The 22,495-nt window shown below is 35.7% G+C and overlaps 1 protein-coding gene across 2 annotated transcripts in view; it reads left to right on the top strand.

Annotated features, from left to right (window-relative positions):
- The window catches only part of FER (FER tyrosine kinase), a 158,011-nt gene that overhangs the window by 112,130 nt on the left and 23,386 nt on the right, over window positions 1-22,495 (top strand). For both annotated transcript variants that reach the window (XM_059491724.1, XM_059491723.1), the window contains one exon: window positions 7,690-7,813. In XM_059491724.1, the coding sequence (XP_059347707.1) occupies window positions 7,690-7,813 (124 nt within the window). The remainder of the gene's footprint in view (window positions 1-7,689; window positions 7,814-22,495) is intronic.

Below are 22,495 nucleotides of genomic sequence, written 5' to 3'. Positions count from 1 at the left end.
AAGAGGTAGAGCTATGCCTGTACATGTAAACAGCTATGGAAATATCCAGTAATCTAGTGGGAAGATTGTCAGAATTAGGCTTCAGCTATACTCAACTTATATCCAGACATGTGCAGCCAGCTTCCAAGGGGAAGCAAGGTCATAAGTTCTGTCTTTGCAGCTGGATAAGGTAACCTTAAAGGTCTGTTCTGAATCATTTGGGATGCAAATTGCCTGTGCCACTGAGGCAGAAACAAATCAGAGGTGGCAGGTTTTATGAGCTCAGGTGCAGCACTGCTGGATGTGCCCTGACTCCCAGGCACACCCAGATTGAGCATGGCCATTTCTGCTGTGCCTGTAGCCAGTCACCACTCCTGGAAGTTCTCAGAAAATGACTAAACCTAGCACTTTGAAATATGGCTTAGTGAGCATGGTGGTGTTTGGTTGAAAGTTGAACTTGATGATCTTGGAAGTCTTTCCCAACCCAAGGGATTCTATGATTCTTAACCCAAGTGTGAGATTACCTCTGAACCCTGTTCATGCTGTCCTACCTGTGGTTGGGTTTGGTCTGGCTTAGTTTATTCACTCACTGTCTTCTGAAATGTGGTTCCCATTGCTATTTTCTGTATGTTAGAACACTTTTCAACTTCCATGGGGTGTGTTATGTCAGAAATGTGCCAATGAAGTGTGGTGTCTTCCTGACCTACCAGGCTCACTTTTTGGCTTTTTTTGGAAAAGAGGGCTCCAGGGCATAAAGTGTAGGAATACCTACAGATCCATTATAGGTGGTGCTGGGAAGCTGATACAATTTACTAAATCTTAATTTACTTTTGTGGAATTGCTCTTATTTCCTGCATGTAGTGATAATCTGGAGTATAGCACCAAATCACAGCTGAGTTTATGCATTTCTCTTGTTACTTTCACTGGAACCAGTAAACCCATTTATAACTGAAAACTCAGTTCTGAGACTGAGATGTGTATAATTTGTTTATTAATATGAAATACAACATCCCTATTATCTTGAGCTTTTTGCTAAATTAATTCTCTACTTGGATAAAGGAGAGCAGATGCTAAGAGCAGCTGAAGACCATGTATATTGTGGCTTACTTGAGCCTTAGATTAGACCTCCTGTCTCTGAGGTGCCACTGATTTCATGCACAGGTCTGGAATGCTGGTTGATGCTAGGAAATACATGAACTTTTACTTTCACATTGTGTGATTCAGCTGCTGTGTCTTCTACTTCAGTATTTTTTTTTCTTCTTTTCTACTTTTGAAGGCAGTGAGATCTCTGTAGAGATCATTCATGTTTTTTTTCCTAATTGCTTCTCTTTAGAGAGTCCCTTAAACTTTAAGAAAGTTTTGCATGATCTCACCCATTGTTCGTATTGGTTGTACGTCCTCTGTAGCTGTCTTTTGTGAGCAGATTTCAGATCTGAGTCCTATCTTGCAGTCACATCCTGAGTCTTTACTGCACACTGTCCAAAATTAATACAACAGAAAAAAAGAGGGATCTATCAAATTCCAATTAGAGATAAACTGCAGTGATAGTGACTGTCCGGCTTTGTTTCTATTCTGGTCTCTTTTTTTCTCTAGTCAAATAAGTTATCTTCTTATTATTACTCATTGGTGAAGCCACCTTCTGTCTACCCTACAGTTTCTCTTTACACAGACTCCTGTCTGCTTCTCTAGGTTTTCTCTCTCACTTTATTCTGTTAAGTTTCCAGCTCCCATTTTGATTTGTCTCTGTGTCTCTGCAACTGGCTGTGCTTCTGCCTGTGCCACCTCCTGTTGTTGGGCGTTTCACTCAAAGAGCCAGACACCTCCCACACATTCCTTCTCTCCATGTGTCCCAACTTTTCCCTCTCCTCACCAGCCCTCATGCAGTATGCACACAGATATGAACAGACCCTGTTTCTTCTTCCTTGCCTTGCTCATACCTCTGTAGGGGATATGGGTCTCTTCCTCCCTCTTTGCTTCATGGATTCCAGATTATTAAGAAAAGTCATATTCCTTTGTAGGTGGTGGTGATTAAAAATTTCTTTTTTTCTCAGAGCTACTGTTTAGTAAAACAGGACCAAAGTTCTGGTCTCCTTTTATAGTAGCATTTCAGACTATATTTCAATTTTTTATCTCTTCACATCTTCTAGGCTTTGATGTTTCTATATTTTGTATCAATATTGTACAAAATCAAATCAGCAAGTAGATTAAACCAGAAATTCAATTTTAAAAACTGAATAAAACCAACCAAACATAAAAAATTAGTGAAGTGTTTTGGTAGTTTCAAAAACTTCTGTATTCAACTTCTTTCTTTTTATTTGTTGTTATTCACTTTTTTCTTTTTACTTTGCATAGAGCAGTTTTTGCTATAGTAGGTATTTAATGTGTCTGTGTTTAAAAAATGTTTACTGGTTAATTGTTTTTCTTTAGATTAAAAAAATCCTCTGTTCTTCAGGTACATTCTCTTTCATATCAGCTATCATGTCTCTGCAATACTTTTTGAGGCCTTTGATTATGGATTATTGAGCATAATCAGTTTACAGGAATTATTTATTGAAGAATGGGAAGGCCTTCCTTTCAGGTAGCTTCTGAAGTAGGTTTTATCTCTACACTCACAGTGGGTATCCTTACAGCCACAATACTAAAACATAAAGAGTCCAAGTAGTCTGGGTAGTGTTGTTTTGGCAGCACAGAAGACAAGGGATGCTAGCTGTTGATTCTTGCTATGATTTCTGATGTTTTCTTGACAGGTGATTACAGACTCTGTTTTGGACAGGCACTTACGTCACACGGGATATTGGGTTCATGCTCTACCCTATTTGATCCTCCTGAAATCTAAAGCAGGACTGCTGAGCATAGTCAATATTTCCTTTATTTTGATAATCATATGTCTGTGGTCTGTCATCCAGTTGAAAGGAAGTGAAATAGCATGTATAAATGTGTTGTAACCTTCTTCTCATCTTCATTTTATCACAGTGCAGTTGTATTTTGTGCTCATGAGTCATCTCTGTTCGGATCTCATCACAGGTGTCTGCTAAAACACCATCCACAGCACAGTTCTGGTACAAGCCACATTTTCTCTGTTTACTTCTTTGCTGCTGTTGCTCCTGTCCTTGGGTCTCAGTGCACACTATTAGTTTAATTGGTTTTTTCTTTCTTCTTCTTTTGTTTTCACATACAGATATTTCCACTCATACTTCAGTACTGCCATTGTTAATACTACATTGGCAGCACTTTGCATGATTATAACAACTTTTATTTTCTTTGCTTTACAGGAAAAGTAAAGTTTTAACTGAACTTCACAATAGTACTCTCTATGCAGTTAGAAAAGTAAACCTTGGGTTAATATACAATTTCTGTACTGTACAGAAAGTTATATAAATACATATATAAAATATGTAGTATTTCTGGTACTACATATATAAAATAAAAGAACAAAAACAATATTAAAGTAATGCATTGCACACAAGTGATGCATTAATTGAAATGTGAAGGTGCAGTACTTTACTGAAAATGTGTTTTAGCATTTTTAAACCCTTGTACTTTAAATAGGTTGTCAATCGCTTCTTACATACTTAAAAAACGTATCTCCTAGAATTCCCTAGAGATGCATGTTTACTATTTTAAATTCATAGTTTTAAGTAACTCCATTTGGGCTTATGTTTTTGATGCCATGTATATAGTATTAAGATACTGGACAAAAAGGAAATTCTAAATTGCTTTAAGGCTACTTGGAATACTGACCATTTAAATTCTCAAATTTATAAACACAGGTGCAGATAAAGGTAATTTCAATAATATTTCAATGGCATGTAAAGCAATTAGGAAAATTACCCCACTTTATTAAAATTTGTATGCGAATAAGAATACATATAGCTTCCTATTGTTCATAATAATTGGTATTGTATTAAGATATATGTTAATATTTGTATAATTATTTATAATATTATTAAGATACTAGATAGAGATACCATATATAAACAATGTATGTGTATATACCAATTCAGTGGGAGATTTCCCATCTTCATTTCAAAACATATTTTAGTTGTGTTCAGCATCAGAATTGTTGTCAGAATTGTTGCCAAGAGTGCCTAGAGCAGATAGGTAGGTGTCACTATGGACACTAGCTCAGGAAAACACTGAAATATGTGGTCATAGTTGATGATAAATGCCAGTCAAATCAGAGATTGCCATAACTTAATACTTTGTAAACCTATTTAACGTTTTCCATTGTTGTTTCTTGCATTTTTGGTCTCTTCTCATAGATCACAGGGTTTTTTTCTCTTCCAAAGCAACAGCTTGCTTTTTTGTGTGCAGAGGAGTGAACTCTTTTATTACCATGATATGCCACTTATTGTACAACAAGAAGTTTATGCTGTAAAGCACAACCAATACCAGGAATTGGTGATGCGTGGTATTTTCACTCTCAGAATTCCAGCATGTAATGAGAAATAGTTCCCATCCAGAGCAAAATACACAAAGGACTATGTTCAGAAACCCAGTTATAACAGGCCGCTCTCATGGAGCTTCTGCTCATGAACTGTATTTTGTCCTCTACTTAGTAAAATAATTCTGTTGTACTAGGAAGGGATTCCGGTACAACAGGTATATATCTTCCTGTAAACCCAAAACAGGCAAGCCATTTCTGCTAGGGGATAATATATATAAAAAATGGTCTAATTTTTTTGATAATTCTTAATGCTGTTAGAGCATACCCCATTTTCTAGAGATGTTGTGGGCCATTAAAGGGAATCACAGGTAGCTGTGCAGAATATAATGGAAGTTCCACATAAAAGAGAAAACATTGCTTACTATTACGTAGTCTCCTGGTCTGTTTATTTCATGTGTATCAACAGCTATTATGCTGGAAATAATGCTGTGACACTCTGTGCTGCAAATGCTGAATTAGGGCTTTTCATATTAAAATTTATTTTTAAAAGTGCATAAAGATGTTAGCAAACCACTGCTCTGCACTGAAGAGTTTGTAGACAAATACTCTTAATTCAGCCTTGGAGATACTCATGCGGGTGCTTTGCTGTGAAGATGAATAGTTGGAACATTGACCACAATAGAGGTCAGAATTTAATGAGAAGTAACTCTATTACTTAAAGGACAGACACGCCTATGTTAGTATCACAATGATGAGGATAATCAGATTTAGCGTAAACATTACATATATTGTACAGAGTGAGATGGGTGTTACTTGGCTCTTTTGTCTAACTAACAAAAGCTACTAACACTGCTTTTAAATTAATATTAAACAGAATATTTAGAAAACGTTTTTGCCATTTCTATGCAAGGGGAGATATTTAGAATATTTAGAAGACATTTTTGTCATTTTTATTCAAGGACAGGTACAGCAAAACAGAAGATGAAAACCCTGAGACAGATTAAAGTAATGTAATTAAAATTTAGTGATAGGCATCTAGTACACTGTATACGGCTTGACATATGGTGCTGTTTTTGCTGGAAACTCTGGAATTTCATACAATGCATGCCACACTCTGAAAATCAGCAAGTCTAAATCACTTCCTGATGGTAGTGAATTGCATTGGCAAGTAACAGGCTTGTGGTTTTTGAGTTTGACATATTCTGATGTTAGGAACTGAGCAGCTTTTTATATCATTCAGAAACGGAGTGTTGAAAATTGGGATATTAGTGTGACTGCTTGAGCATATTGAGAAACAATTTATAACATATTATTTTAAAAAATTTTAGTGGATACGGTTGGGTTTTCTTTTGTTTAAAGTTTGGTTGAAGTTTCCTTATTGTCTTTAATACCTTGCTACTTGAGAACAGATAGTTTCACTGTTGATTGTGGAGAGCATTAACTTATTCATATGAAGAATTTATACGTATTGTGAGAATTATAGTTTACACTGGTGTTGTTATAGCAAGTTTTTTTTAAGTAGAGAACTTTTGCAAGATTTTAGGGGCATTTGTTTCTGCGTGTTTTTTTGCTTGTGTTTTGTCCTTTTTTGTTCATTTGGCCTTTTATCTATTTTATTTTCCCAGAATATCAAACTGAACTTATCTGTATTCTCAGTTCTTCCTACATGAAGTTGCTAGCAATTATTAATCTTCGATATTGAAGCACTGATTAATTGACAGTAGAGTTTTTTTTAAGATCTTACATGCCTTTTAAGGTCTTAAATGTATTTTTATAAGCTGCCTTGATTTACTGCTCTTATTAAAGTAATGCCACAGTCTGTGAAGAAGGAAGATTACACATTCATAAAGGCTTGTAGTCATACTTTCTCATTCAAAGATGATTCCTGCGTAGAGAGCAGTGAAGTCTCAGCACATGAATAACAAAATTTTCATCAGTTTTTTGTGTGTGTTGGAGGGGTGAGTTGTTTGCAAGTTTTAGCTGTCTGCTGTAACTAGAATCATTCTGTTTACATGTACAAAAAATGACACATTATTTTTTGGAGTGCTTATCTTACTTTCCACTAGCAATACCTACTTTTTACCAGTTACCAGACTATGTCAGTAACCTCTCAGATTAAGGAAAAGATATCATTGCCCAGTCGGTTTGCAGAAGTCATCTGTCCTTTTTCACTGGAGTTTGAAAGTCAGTATAGGGTGTTTCTGATTAGCTTTAGAGTCAAGGCTATCCAGTCACCTCTTGCTCTCCTATCTATGTGTTACCCAGTCTGGGACTAAAGAGCAGCTCCAGCATAATGTCTGAAGGCTTCATAAAATCTGATTTTTTTCTTTAATATGGTCTTACTTTATTTCTTACACCATGAAATATAAATATAGATAGCCTCTTAAAAGAAATCACATATGAAACTTTTCATATAATACCATAATTTCATATTTCTAAGAAAAGGCAGTAAATAAAATTGTGTAACAGCTTAGAACAAATCCTAATAGTTCAGTCCTATATGAATAGAAACAAATACTGGGACAATGACTGGCTACTCACCATCAAATAACTGTGTTATACAAAAAGGTCTGCTGTGATTTTTTGGTCTTTGCCTGGAACAATAAAATGTGTTTTGGAAAAGTCTTTTAATACATTTGTATCAGTTGGATCATGGCTTTGCAGTGTTTGTGTAATATTCTTCCAACTTACCTTTGTCCTAAATTGGTTTTTCAGAATACTTTTTGCTAACACAGTTTTCTTTTTGGAAACTCTCCACCCTGACCCCTTCCACTTCTCAGATGAGAGGACAGTGCCTTTGCTCCTCTGAGGGCAGAGTAATAACTGTTCACCTTCCACTGCCCTGGTGAAATGTCCAGTTAACACTGCCCCAGAAGAAAAACACTTTGTTACTCCTCCAACACATCTGTGTAGAATTAGAGAAGCATCACTGCAAATGATCAGTTAAAATGTAAATACTTTCATGTAGCTAACAGGACCTAACCTCTTTATTCACAATTAGTAATTCTGTGATTAGAGAAGAATGTGCATCGCAGATTATCAGTTGTTTTTGTCAGCAGTTTGTGAGTCTGTATTTAATGTTCACTAGTGAAGACTAGATGTATCAAAAGCATGCTGTGCAATTTTCACTTTCAAGCACCTACTATTTAAGGGGAAATGTATTTTTGAAAGGTAAGTTCTTTCCTTGTTCTTGGACTAGCCTCAAACTTGGGATGAGGAGAACAGCTAATAACCTGCATTTTATTTGGTCTTGCATGCCTAATGAGAAATGAATGTGTATGTTCTATCAGTCTGTCTCACTGTCCATCTGTCTGATTTTCTAGGAGGTGATTTCCTGTCATTCCTAAGAAAAAAGAAGGATGAGCTGAAAACCAAACAGCTGGTGAAATTTTCATTAGATGCTGCCTCTGGTATGGCATATCTTGAATCTAAAAATTGTATACATAGGTAAGGAAGATTTTTTTCTCACTATTGTACCTTTGCTCAGTAGAATCGCAAGGTGTTTAAAGGTGTATGGTGTTTACTGTCACAGAAGTGAACTTTACGATTTAAAAATACATACTTTTTCTGATTAACTGGTCATTATTACTTGTCTAACTCAAAAATATTCAGTTGGGTAACAAATATGTGTTACGTTATTTGATGTCTATAGTTTGGTGCTATTAGTGTAAGTTAAAAATTATTTTTCACCATAATGATATGCATTATAAGGAGCCTGATTCATACAGTGAGAATGAATCATAGTAAGAAGCAATCTGTGAGGCTTGTGTCATGTCTGAAATTTACAGATACTTGCTGGGCCAACAGAGAACTTATAGTATTAAATTAATACCTTAAGTATTAAGAACTAAAATTCTGTATTTTAAAATATTAATTTCCTGAACTGCTCTCTCAGAAGTATGAAAGATTATGGAGCATTATGCTGTTTGAGTTTCTTATTTCTGTTCATACCATTCCTTTTTCTTGTTTCTTCTCCAGTTTGACTCTGCCATTGCTGTTTATACTCCATTTGTATCAAAGAGGATGGAATTAGTTTCCACCTGTTTTGTTCTTTCAGAATAGCACAATATACTTAATGCTGTGGCTGAAATATGAGATGTAAACATAATGATGATCTATTTCACAGAAAAATTATGGAGAATAAGTTTTCATTTCTGATCTTGATGTCTTACACTTTGTGAAATGTGTGACATCTCATTCACATCATCAGTTCATTTGGGATTTAACACCTTTCTGGTGAATGCTCTTACCAGAAACCTGAGTGGCATTTCTCTTAGATTTTCATCAGCAGTGAATGGGTCAGTTGCAATCCTGCACATTTAGTTAATCAAAACAATTCTGCAAGATCATGAACTATAAAAAACACTGAGAGAAAAAAACCCGAATTCATGATCTAAAACTATGTAATACTCCCTTAGGGAAATCCAAGAAAGGGATTGTAAGCATTCTGTCATGACAGAATGTGTTTCAGCCTGGCTCTGTTTGTCAAGGATATAATGGCATAAAAATCAGAGCAAATAACAGCATTAGTGATTTACGCTAGCCTCATAAATGCTCCTGTGCTTAATTACAGTCAGATCATTGTTAAATCTGAAGTGCATGTTTAAGCTCTTCTGTTCTTAGTTAAATAAAGCAAAGATAAAAATAGCAGCTGGATAACTGAAGTTCGTTATTGCAATTATTGAAAAAAAAATTGCAATATTTATTCATTAAATGGTAGCATGCTGCCTTAATTATAAGTAGCCTTATATTTTTTTTTTAACACTGGGAAAAGGGTATTCCTGCACAGATGTATGAAAAAGAATGTTCTAGTAGCTGTAGATGACATTGTGGCTTCACTGTAGCGCTGGAAATTTGCTCTGCTGGTTGGTGAATAGGAACCGCTATTCCTAAAATTTGTTTACAAAGCTAATAGTGATCGAGAGAATGTGTTTCTGAGAGAAAATATGTGAAGTATTGTCTTACTATATGAAGATTTCAATTTTTCATAATTTTCAGTTGAAAATCCGAATACAAATGTGTCATCAAGTTCCCAAGTCAGGAGGAAAAAGAGATGAAATCTGACATGTTTTGTTAGTGCCATAGACGTACCAATGCACACAGTCTGGGTTACACCAACTGTAACACAAAGCGAAAAGAACTTCTATCCCCTTGTTTACTTTTTAACTTCTAAAATATTAATGAAATTTGTTGGTTACCACAGATAATCAGAGAAGGTTATCACAGAGAGCTAGCACTTTCCTAAGGGAAAAGCCAAAATTTTTAGGAAACCTATTCTAAATAAAAATAGTTTTAATGTAACGAAACAAGCAAACCATGCGTTCAGGAGAACTTCCTACTTTTATGAAACACACAGGTTTATAAACCAAAATATGCATTTCCAGTATTAGTTTACCGAAGCGGCGCGGCTGAAGACGCAAGCACGGTAAGCACGCCAGCACTGCTTGCAGCCAAAGGGGCACTGTCCCTGCCTCGATGCCAGGACAGCGCCTACAGTCAGCACCCACCGTTATAGTAGCAGGGCGGCCTTGAACAAGGACGTGGCCACCTTAAAGCTTCCGCCCACAGGAATACGAGAGAGTTACACCAAGTCCAGCTTTATTGTGAATCCAGGGAAGCCAGCAACCTAAAAGGAGGAGGGAGGGATTACATGAACTTATAAAGGGAAGGGAATCCAGGGGAGGAGTCGTTCTTTGGACCAGTAGGGTGACAGGGGGGAGTGGGGTACAAGAGATTGACATAAAAGAAACACCAATTATAACAAACTGAGGGAGGGGTCCTGGCCCCTGAACCAATCACTCAACGCCCTAGCTAGAATGTTCCAGAGAAAAAGGTGGGACTGAACAGTGACTGGCAGGGCACTGGGGTGGGGCTTGGAAGAAGATACATTGGTTTCTAAGGAAACCGGGGAGGGGTTCAGGAAAGGATACATTTGTTGTCAGGGCAACTGGGGAGGAGCTGGGAAGACTGACAGAAACAGGGAGGGGAGGAGAACCAGGGCGGAACCATTATATAATACAGAGGGAAGCGGAGCAAGCCAACACACCACAACAGTTTACCAGTCTTATTTTGTTCCGTATACAGCATTCTTTATTGTTTTATGTGGTTAGCTATAGCATCTGCTTACTTTATTTATGAGTTAATTTTTCTAAATTTAATAGGTAAACATAATGAAAATTTCTGAATCAGCAAACAACTGACAAAGCGTAGTGATTTTTGCAGTAATAATAACGGACTTGTGTTGGTTGGTTTTATTTTTAGTTGCTAACACAGGTTGATTACAAATGCTTACTCTGGGAAAGAATCTCCTGAAGTTCTAAAATGTATTTGATCAATGGCTAAACTGTAATTTGGTAGGCTTGGCATACATATAATTTTGCTAGGTCTGTCCCCTCTTTGAGTGCTGATCCAAGATTTGTGGACACTCTGGGGAGTGGCTGGAGGTGTATCAGTCCAGAACCCCTGTCTGCTGCAGGAGCCCAGAAAAACAGGGAAAAATCAAGCTGTGTTATGCTCCATGAGCAAGTTCTTGGGTGTTCTAACTCAGAAGCCCACTGGAATTTCCCAAGCACTGGAAGTGCAGCCATCTGGCTGCATGGTCTGTACAAGAAATTTGGGAGTCTTTGCTGCCTACAGTTTAAGTCAGGTAGGACAGATTGGTCATGTGTAAGTTTAATGTTGACAGGAGATCAGTGGGAATGGAACAATTTAATTCATAGCAGTAATAAGCTTTAGCACTCTGTAAAAAAAATAGTGGTTTTCTGAAAGAACATTAAACTCGTTCCTTTTTTGTCAAAAAGTTCATCTACTGAAAGTGGTTCTCAGGTAAAAAAAGAGGTGAGAAAATTAACTAGAGGCAATGGACTAAGCAGTGGTTAAAAAAACCTTAATCTTTTTGTTTGTTTAAAGGTCCTTAGGCCTTGATTACTACTGCTTAAAGATCAGTAATGTATAGTTAGAAATAGTTTCTATTACATAGATTGCAGTAAAGTGAAATTGGTTTGCTTCATGCTGTTATCTTTTTGTAGTATTCAATTTAAGTTCTTTGATTTAAGGATTTTTTTCAGAATCCCACATAAATATTTGTAGTATTTTAGGTGATTAATTTAGTACCATGCATAATTGGCTACCTGCTAAGAGAAATTAGGGCTACTCATCACTTTATTTGCATTATTTTTGATGCTGCTCTTTAGTTGTAACTGCAGTAGCTACACTTAGCCTTTATATTTTCAAATTCTACCCCAGTTTGTGTTGGATTTTGGAAATTATTGTCTGAATTACACTTTAACTTACCCTTTAAGTAGTTGGGAGTGCGCTACAACTAATGTGCCGTTTGTTTTTCATTTTTTAATGTGTTAACTATATCAGTAGGGGAAAATGCTTACATTGGCATGTAAATGATTATTGAATTATTATTTGATCTACATTTGCATTTTCTCTAGCATCCAGATATCACTTGTTCTTTGCTCTCTCTTTAAAGAACAGAAATGACTTCACTGTTAGGGAGAAAAAAAGCTGCATGAAAAGATGTTATTAAAAAAATGAAAAGAGTAGTTGAACATGCACAGAAGAATGTAGTCATTTCATTTCCATTTAATTAACATGAGGTTGAAGAATTGTTTCTTGCTTTCATTTTTACCATATGCTATTGTTTAGATAGTTCAATTTTTCTGTTAATTAGAAACAGAAAATAAGGATGGAGATGTGATAATTTGAGTTGGCTTAATAAGCATCTGGGAGTGGCCTTCTTTTCCAATACTTGATTTGCATGTGGTGAATTCATTTGTCCATAATTTATGTTCAGTTTTCAAAGCTGTCTTGGGGGCTGTAGGAGGGAAGCTGCAATTTCTGTTGGACTTTACTGAATGTGCAGGGATGTCTTCTACAAGATCAGGTTGACTTTTTTGCAACAGATGCACTATGAATGTGAGGAAACAGGGACTAAGGTCCCTGCATTCAATGTCAAATTTTCCTTTCAGTCAATGAAATTATCTTCTGGAGGTCTCCTGTATTCTGAATTAAAGATGTGCTGGTTGGCAAGAAGATCATGTTTTCTGGTCTAGTTTTTCCATTTTTAGTCATATTGCTATTTCTTCTGTTTGCTTTGGTTATGTAGCTGTGAAAACACCTGTGTTATGTTAAATCTGGCTTACTTTCATGTTATGAAATCCTGACTCTGTGGATACTCTGTGGATAGTAATTCAGGATTTCTAGAGTTTTCATTAGATTGTATAATTTAATTTAATTACATATAAATTGCTAGGAATATACTTGTTTCCCTGATACTAATCTAGTTTAGCCGATCTGCTCTGCTATGAGAATTTTTTTTCCTCTCAAGTCTGGTAACTGCCAATGTATAGAATTTTGGAAAAAGAGTGTCAGAACACTTTTATAACCATGAACTTAAGAGCTATAATAAATAGTTAAGTAGGTCATTTATTTCCTGTGAATCTTCTGTTTCTACTTGGAACAACAGTTCAGTTACTGTGAAAAGGATGAAAAGTGATCCTTTTCAGTTTAGCAAAGGTGCTGCTCAATTCTCTGTGTTTCAGGAGGGATTGGAGCCTCCTGGGAGCAGGAGAGTGACTGTTTAGCTCCAAAATGGAGCAGGTCTCCTTCCTAAGAAGGAGGAACAACCTGTCTGCTTGATTTCTCTACTTTCTAAATCCCATGAAAGACAGTAGCTCAACACTTCTCTGTGTGTGCCCTTGGGAGCCTCCACACAACCCTGTGCTCCCTGGAATAACAGCTTTGGTTCTGTTCTGCAGCAGCTGGGGCACTTGTTTCTGAATATTGCATTTCCTCCTGGGCAGTTGCAATGCCTGAGACCTTTATTGCAGTTTCTGTAATTTTATCTGCTAGTGTATGACTTACAAAGAAAGACAACATTTAGGTGGTAAAGCACCTCAACTCTCTGAGGTTTATTGCAAGGATTAATTTGCCATTATTCATTATCTTTTTATGATTCCTTCCGAATTACATGTATAAAACAATGATCTGAGATTCCATTTCTATAGCTTTCTTTCATAGAAAATTTATTTATAACTGAATGAAAAAGTATGTACTTCTGTGTTGGTAATACCTGTTGATCATGCTTCAATGAATAAGTGTTTGAGAGAATTATAGTCAGTGCTACAGTTGAAACACTCTGTAAATGTAGTGAATAATCATAGTTTTGGTCCTTTTTTATAAGAAGATGTTTCTGCTTTATATAAAATGATGTTTGCAATATTTTTTTTTTCAATATAAATGTTGGAGATGTTTCTATTCTGTTTAAAGAGAAAAACAAATGGAAACTTTGATGAGGAGCTGTTACTTTCTGCAGGCCACTTTATATAAGATATATTGTTAGTTTTAAAAAAATCCACTAAAATTTACTCTACTATGTCAATAAAATAATTTTTAATCAAACTTTGAACTTGATTGACACATTACCATGTGTTGAGCTTTTATTTCTTAATATGGGCATGCCTTTCTCTGTTGCCTTTTAACTGGTGAGGGTTTTTCACCAAAATGAGTATTTCCACTGACTTTATTAGATTATAAATATGCTGTGCAATTAAAGCATTGCCAGTTTTATACACATTATTGTTTTTTATTAATTATATTGGTCATAAGTGTGCTAATGAAAGAGCCATTTGCAAGATTACAAAAACCCTCCTCCTCGTAGTTCTGTGGTGGGTAAATAGGGATGTCTACTAACTCTTTCCAGAAAAAACTGAGTTCAGAGAGCTGCTCTTGGGACTCCCAGCTGTTGCTAAACAAATAGAGGAAGGCACTGTTTCCAGAACAGTGGTGCTGCTCACCTCTCAGCACATTAATGCCAGCCCTCCATGGGTGCTGCTGGGACATTTGGTCTGCCATGATCCTTCTTTCATTAGCGGCTATTAAAACTGCATTTCAGACCATAACACTGGCAAAGACAAATGTGTCGGTGCCTTCAAATGCACCAGGAAATTATTTGTCTAAGTTTTCATTCAAAATGAGGTGTTTCCAGCCCTAAAATAACTAATACAGGGCTCTCCAACTGCTGTCATCCAGGAGAGGCAGCTGAACATTGCTGGATTTCACTAAGCTTGCCATTTAGGAATAGTTTTTAGAGTATTATATACCAGGTTTCAGCTTTTAAGAATAGATTTTTAAGTGATTCCCGCCTCTTTTTTTTCCTGCTGTTACATTGGTTTGATCCTAGAGAAGTACATTTGCGATTTAATGTGGATCAGTTCTGAATTAGTATTTCTGGTTGTCTGAGATCTTACTTGAGCAGAGTGATTATTTTTTTCTTTAGTGAGCCTGTATGAATCTAATCTGAAAGCATTAAAGGGAAAAAACCCAGGAAACATGAGTATCTAAGCCCATGAATATTGTATACTTTAAACTCATTATAATAAATTAGAGTGAGTATTGAATTCGAAGTATATTGTAATGGAAGTGCCTGTGAACTATGGTGAAGAGTTGCTTCTGAATAAAAATTGAACTTTCTTCTAATCTATTATCTGTTTCTCTAAGCTATTCAATTTTGACATGGTTGGTAACAAAATAATTTAAAAGGAAGAGAAATACAGTTTTTTCCTTGTGGACGCTGTGCAATTGTTCTGCTGGTTGATACTGCTTTCCCTTGTGTGCTTCATTTGAAATTCACCCCAGGCTATATTAAAAGCAAACTAGGCATCACAGATTGAGCTTTGCCATAGCTGCACAAGGCTTGTAATTAGAGTAACAAGTGTGTGGGTTTGGATGGCCAAAGTGTGGTATAAGGTCTGCATACGTTTTTGTTTACTGTAAACCCCACGTCATTCTTTCTCCCTAAGACCATGCTGTCTTTATATATTCCTGATGTATGCTCAAGGTAGTGCTGTTACCAGAGGAGTTAGTGGTCGCAATGTGCAGGAAAAACATATTTGAATTGTGGTTTTTTCATGTTACTGTATTAAATAAACATGCAGTAGACTACACAAATACACAAAGTATTACATTAACTTAATAATTGTTACATTAATGATAGAACTGGATGCTCTGGTGCTTGTTTTTTTCTTCTTTAGGAATAACATGATAGTTTATTCAGCTGCTATTAGGACAGATTTTATTTGCCATGGGGATTTTCCAGTACTACTTAGTTCTACCACTTACTACTCTTCTCTTAAAATATTAAAATATAAGGTATCTATTCATACTAGTGGAAAACAAAGTACTTGTTCAACTGTGGTCATTCTGAGGCTAATATTAATAATTTATTTTCCCAGAGGCCAGTTTAGTATAGGATATTAGATTATGCTGTTCCTGAGCTTCAAATGGCAAATTGAGGTTTCTTCATATTAAATAAAGGGAAATTACCTTTTTCTTTCTATGTTTGTATTTTCTTTTGAAAAGGCTGTTACAATGTTTCATCTTTATTTTTGCCTAATTGACATTTCCTTTAGCTTCCATTTTATGTCTGAAGATAGCACTGCCTGTATATCAACTGAATGGCATCAGGGATAACCCAGTATGATCAGTTAAGCATAGTTCTTGATATTAATGTTTTGAAGTGTGTGTTAAAATACTCAGTAAGGCAGATATTTTCATTTTATTGTGAATTTTGCCTAGTGATCCCTATTCAGTATGTGCTTAAGTATCACCTTCCATGTGTTCTCCATAAAATGGGGAAAAAATCCAGTCCTATAAGCTTTCAATATTCCAGTTTTTCTAAGATGGTGATTTAAGATGGTCATATAGTGTTAAACTAAAGATAGTAATAATTAAATTGGTTGGCATGTTATTGCAGAATTATTTTGTAGACCTAAGTATTTAAAAAATATTGTGTCAATATTGTCAGTAACCTGTATTAGTACAGATATATGCGGTGATAGAATTCACTGATAACTGCTAATACAAGGGAAGCTGAAAATCCATTACTTTTCAGAATAGCTAGAAATTTATAATGTCTTATAGTTTTTCTTTCTGTTTGCTACATTTCACCTGTCAGTTAGCAATTAGAGGTTGGATATTTACCATTAGAAGGCAGATTCTTCATTCTGGTCAGCTGACTCTTGCATTTTTAAAGAACATTGAGCATTTATGCATAACTTATTTATGGTTTGAGATCTTAGTCTCACAAAGAAGAACATGAAAAATACTTGCTAAGGATCATATGTTGTGTGCAAATATAAAGGGACAGAAATGTGGCATTTTAAGGATAATATTTTGTAAGAAAGTGACCCTAAACCTTAAACTTTTTGAGGTTCTTTTACCTTCTGTTAGTCCAGGGCTTTTCCTTCTGAGATTTCACAGCTTTCCTTTACATTGCTCCTGCCCTTCTAGATTTTACTGTACAAGTGGGTAAGATTGTGAGTGAGAGAAAAAATATGCAAAAAGAAAATTTGTTAAGAAGGAAATATTTTTGTTCTTATTGCATAGGTAAAGTACATATTGCATAGGTAAGGTTGTATTACTTACTAGCTGATATTTCTGCTCTTACAAGTGTAAGTGAATAGCAATGAATCTGTTCCCTGAAATCTCACATAATGGTCTGCTCTTTCTGCCAGGCTGAATTCCTGTTTGGATTCCAGGAATCATCAGAGAATCCAAAAAACCAACACAAAGCTCAAAATATTTCCAGATACTGTAGCAAAATGTATGTGATGAATATAGCTACATGATCTCATCCTTTAGAAGTGCATCTATGTTATTCTAGGGGGGCAGTTGTTCTGTGTAAACCAAAATGAAGTTATTAGAATATAGTAACTATTTAATAGTTAGTGTTTTATAGACAGTGAGGAGAAACATTAAGTATTGAAAGCTAATTATAAAAAGGCTTATATCAGAATAAATTCTTAGGTAGTAAACAATCTGTAGGAAATGCCAGAGAGATTTAGATTTTTTTTTCCTTTGTCACAGAAAATGCATAGTATGAAAAATATTTATTTCTTGCCATTGGAGTTGAATTAGTCTATTTCTCATGAGCTATCCCTGATACAGAAAGCTCCCTCCTAAAAAATTAGTAACCTTTGCTAGGAATAAAGAAAATAAGGCTGAAAGAAGTTAAAGCAAATTTTCTTAGACTCTCTCATTCTGTTTAACAAACAGTAACATTTTAAGTGTAACATTATTGTGCTGTATTTGTTTTTATTTACTGCAGTATCACTTTCTTGTTGATAAATATTAGGCATTTACAAATATTACTCAGTAAAATAATTTGAATAGTATTTTTAGTATAATAAATCTACTCACTGCATGAAAGCAACATGCTCTCTCTAATTAAAAAGCAAAAAGGAAAAAAATGAAAGTTACAGGCTGTTGAAACTAAGATAAAAATAACATGCTGTTTGTGTTAGTGGAAGCTGTAGTGCTCACCATAAAGTCACATAGCTCTTCTGGATAGTGTAAATAATATTTTCTCTAGTCTCATAATCCTGGTATAGTGGTGAGCAGTGAGTGAAATGTAATTACTTTCTAAGAAAGATGGGCTGCAGTATACCATTTGTGCAGTGGGCAAAGGAGGTATTAGTAGATGATGAACAATGAATTAGATGATAGGATAAGACAAAAGCAGAAGATTGAGGGAAGAGGAGAAGGGGGAGAAGGCAGAGAACTACATCAGTTGCTTTAAAAATGAGGTTTAGGGGTCCTCTTTGAGCACAAGTCATTGACCACAGGGTGTGTCAGTGTTTGTCTAGGGAGGCTAAAACATGCTTTCATGCACCACTTTATTTTCTTTGGGGTGTAGATATTTTCCTGGTTTCTTTCCTACAGCAGAAAATTCTAATCATTGTTTTTGAAAAGGAAAAATATGTATATCTAAGATACAATGCACTAAGATATTATGTATCACTTCAATATTTTCTTGGCTTCCTGATACTAATTCTTGACATTCCAAAGAGGAATATACCACAGTTGTCTCCGAGTGGTAACAAATTTCTTTTAATAAGAAATTTTTAGGCTGTATGTGGTAACAAACAATTAATTCCCAAATTGTTTTCCAGAGGAAAAAGTTATTTCTCTTTTCTGTGTTTTGTACATATACATACACACAAATATGTATATATATGCTTACTGGGTTACTCCTATTTTGCGGATTTGACAAAATATTAATCTACTATTTTTCCAGATAGCACTAATGATAATATACTTTACGTGGTTTTTATCACTGCCTCAGGAGGTTTTTCAGAAGTGCCTGCAACCTTTATGGTGCTGTAGTTTTATTACTGATGTATCATATTCAGCATTGTTATCTGGCTGTGTATGTAGTGAAAAACAGATGAAAGAAGGACGTGTGGTGGGTTTTAGTGTGTATTCATGAAATAACTTGGTTTTAAAGTTTATGGAACTGGAAAACTTCATGGCATATAGGTCTACACATCAAATCATATAGAGAGGGCTGTTTTCTAGATCTTTTTGTAAAATCAGGACATTTTTCTTATAAAGGTAAGAGAAACTTATGCCTGTTAAGCTAGGTTCAAAGGTAAATCCAGTTCCAGTAGGTACTGCTCACAAAAAATGTTGTGATCAAATTTAAACTGTCTGAAAGAAATTACACTTGCTGAGGATGAGTACAATAAAACACACAGAAAGCTTAGTGCATGTTTTGTTTTTTGCTTTTTTTTTGTTTTGTTGTTCTCAGCCTCTTTCCTCCTCGTTCAGCAGAACTGTAGTGCATGGAAACACTTCTACAAAACAGTATTTTATCACTGTGAGTTTTTATTCAAATAAGGAGTTACTCTTTGTCAAAGGCTATTTCAAAATCCTTATGCAAGGTAGTAAACAGCAAGAGAGAGCATACTGGCGTGTTAACTGGTTTGGAAGGTAGATGGAGATCATCAGGGTACATGGAACTGTGAGAATTTTTCAGTCAATGTTGCTGTATTTAAAGGCTCACAGATTTCAGCTGAGTCATTCAAGCCAGACATAAAAAGCTCCTGGCAATGATGGATGTCAGATACTTCATCAAGTGTCCTGGCTGCTGGGAAATAAAAATAGATGAGTGGAATAAGGGCCAAGCCCCAGTTTTAAAAAAAAACCTCAAACTATATGTAGGAGTTAGGATGCTGTAAGTAAAAATACCTGATTTGAAACATTTCTGCTTTGGAATAATTTTGATTTTGGAGATCAGTAAGATAGTTAGCCTGCATGTGCTCAGAAGAAAGGGTTTGAACTTTACTGCTCCGAATATTGCATCTTAGTAGTTAGTTGGTAATAAGCATCTCCAGGCCTATCCACTAAAAAATTAATTGACTGTCCTTTCTGCTTGGTATCTTAGACCTCTCTGACTTCTCATCTGCTTCCAGGAAGCCACCCTTGCTGCCCACCTTTGCAGACCATGCTCTCTTGTATGAGATTATTTGGGCTAGTTTCTTACTCTTCTTCACGGTCATGTAAAATCCCACTCCCTCGTTATGAAAATTCTGAGTATCCCAAATGAAGGGCAAAATTGAGATGACAGGGTCTCCCATGCTGCTATTGTCTTTTTTTGGCAGAACTCAAGTATAAAATATTAGTTTTGTTGTTACAAATATATATATCTACCCTCATTGTTTTTAAATAGATATTTATTTCAAAGGAGTTATTAAACTTCTGTATATATTGTTAATCTTCTATAACAGCTTGACTTACGTTGTAAATTGAAACCAGTTGTTTTTAGTTTTGCAAGTCAATAAGCAATCTCTCTAACCACAAGAGAGCATTATGACCTTCAGATAGAGTCAGGTAGACAGAACTCTTAGAAATAAGACTGTAAAAGTCATGGAAGATTTTTCTATGTCAAATATAAAGACCTTAAGCAGGCAGTTTCTGCTTCTTTTAACTATCAAGGAGCTATTAAATTTAAGTGCTTCAGTTCCCTTTTGGGGAGTATTTTACAGTAACTTATACAGAGTTTGGTAATCTCTTAGATTTGACAGTGGGCCAATATTTTTCTCTGATGGTTTTTAACCTATTCTTTAAAATTGCACATTTCACCTCTGCTGATGTTCCAAGCCCCTTGCAGATGTCTGAACCTGGAGCTGGGCTCTGAAGTGCCACTGACGTGCTGCTCACACCAGCCTGGGTTAGGAGAAGGGGCAAATTGGTACTCCCTAACGAAGCCTGCAGTTGAGGAAGCCAAAATTTGTGTGATAGGTTTGCTACACGCAGTGTGGGGCCACATTTGACTTGTGAAACTACCTCTAACCACAAATAAATACCTGAAGCTGCCTGATGGAAATCTGAGGAGACTCAGCAGCGGCTGTGTCTTTCTAACTTCATGGGAATCTACCTGTACTCGACTGGCAACACCTGTAACCCTTTTCTGTACAGAAATTAGTAGTTTGTGTCATTGCATTTGGAATTTTGTTGTTTCTCCAATTATGTGATTGGTTGAAAAAGTCACCTTTTCATATGATAAAATGAACAAATGCACTAGGCCAGGAAATTAATCATTCTTTGGGTCTCTCCCTCTTTGACCACTACCTTTTTGTTGTGTACTTACTTTAGTTGTATACTTACTTATGCCTGATACTAACAATAGATTCCAGGGCATATGACAATTCTAATGTTTACTGAAAGTCAGTAAAAAGTTGGGTTCATTTACTTAATCCATCCCTTTGAAACAGACACTGGTCTGTACACCTGTCAAACTTTTTTTGGTTTATTAAGTAACTTCATTAATAAAATAGAATTTCTTACTTTTCCTAGACAGATTTCTCACAATCTAGTAGATAATGAGCTTTTATTTTTCTGATGCTCAATTTAATTCCTTTACTCTTCTTTAATTGGAATCCATATCTTTTTAGGCTCTCTTTTTTTCTATATGATTGCCTAGTAGTATTTGTTTTTTACTGAATGTTTGTATTTAGGCTTAATTTTTTAAAATATAATAGTTCCTGTTTTACAGGCTATGTCTAACACTTATCCCAACAGATATGTTTTGTCCCTCTCTCCCCCTCTTTCTCCTTCTTTCCTTTCCTTCTTTTTATTTATTTGCCCTTACTGTTGCTTGCAGCTGCTATTAATTTGATATTATCTGGAAATGTAATTAAATTCCTGTTTGATTTTTCCCTCAGATCATGAACAAAGCTGCTAAATGAAAACAGGCAACTCTAATTCGTTGCCCTATATTATATCACCTTCTAAGATATTTCTTACCCATGATTTTTTAAGCAGGAAAATTTTAAATGTTTATCAGTTGACTAGCTGGACTTCAGTTATTTTATAACCTTTGCCCACAATAAATGCTAAAATGAATGTAACATTAAATGGCAAAGAGGATCCTATCTTCCTAAAGTATAATGGCAGAATAGTTTTTTCTGCAGAAATATTTCAGAATAATAGCCAGGTGCAGTAAATCCATAGCTTTGCAATAGCTTTCTAATAGTTTTCTCTTCCTGTCTTACATTAAGCACAGGAAAGTGTTTTCTGCACCTCCAACAAACTTTGAATCCTGGTAGGACCAGGAACATTCAGATCTGTAGGGAGTCAACCCTATGCAGGAGTGAACATGCTTCCACAGAGAGCAACCAGAGGCAGAGGAGCTATTTCTAAATACAGAACTCTGGATTTCCCAGGGCAGGGACATTCTTGTAACAAGCAAATGACTTTTGCTATCAGATAGCATAAGGTTTTAATAGAAGAAAAAGGATAGAGTTCAGTATGTGATGAACTTTGAGCCCCTGGACTTACTAACATCTCTTCCTCTACTCAGCCCAGCTGTGAAACTCTACCATGGTGAATGTGCATGTGACGTGTGAGTTCATCCAGTTCCCAAAAGCTGTGGAAGTCCTATCCTGTCTCCAGCTGTCAATATGAGATGTAATCATGATCCTTAATCAGCACTGTCATCTCCTTTTTTTCTTCAACATCTCCCGCTTTGAATGTCCCACTATAATTCCATGAAAATTCCATCACTTATTTCTTTTTCTTGTGATGAAAAAAGTGCAGAATATTTTCTTTCACATAGAAGTTTTATTTTTGAGTGGGAAAACTATTGTGGATTTTAAGTAATAGAGACAAAAACCAGGAGAGAGGTTCAGTTTATTTACTGTCTTGTTAATTTACAGGAAGTTAATAGGTAATTTTATTCCTCTCAATTTCTATATATATAATTCTCTGCAATGTGTTAGTCACCTGAAATTTCTTTTGTATTTCTCTAAGCTAACTGTGGATCTTACTTAGCTGTCT

Source organism: Ammospiza nelsoni, chromosome Z (assembly GCF_027579445.1).
Source record: "Ammospiza nelsoni isolate bAmmNel1 chromosome Z, bAmmNel1.pri, whole genome shotgun sequence".
NCBI lineage: Eukaryota > Metazoa > Chordata > Aves > Passeriformes > Passerellidae > Ammospiza > Ammospiza nelsoni.
This window is presented reverse-complemented; position numbering and strand designations above follow the sequence as displayed.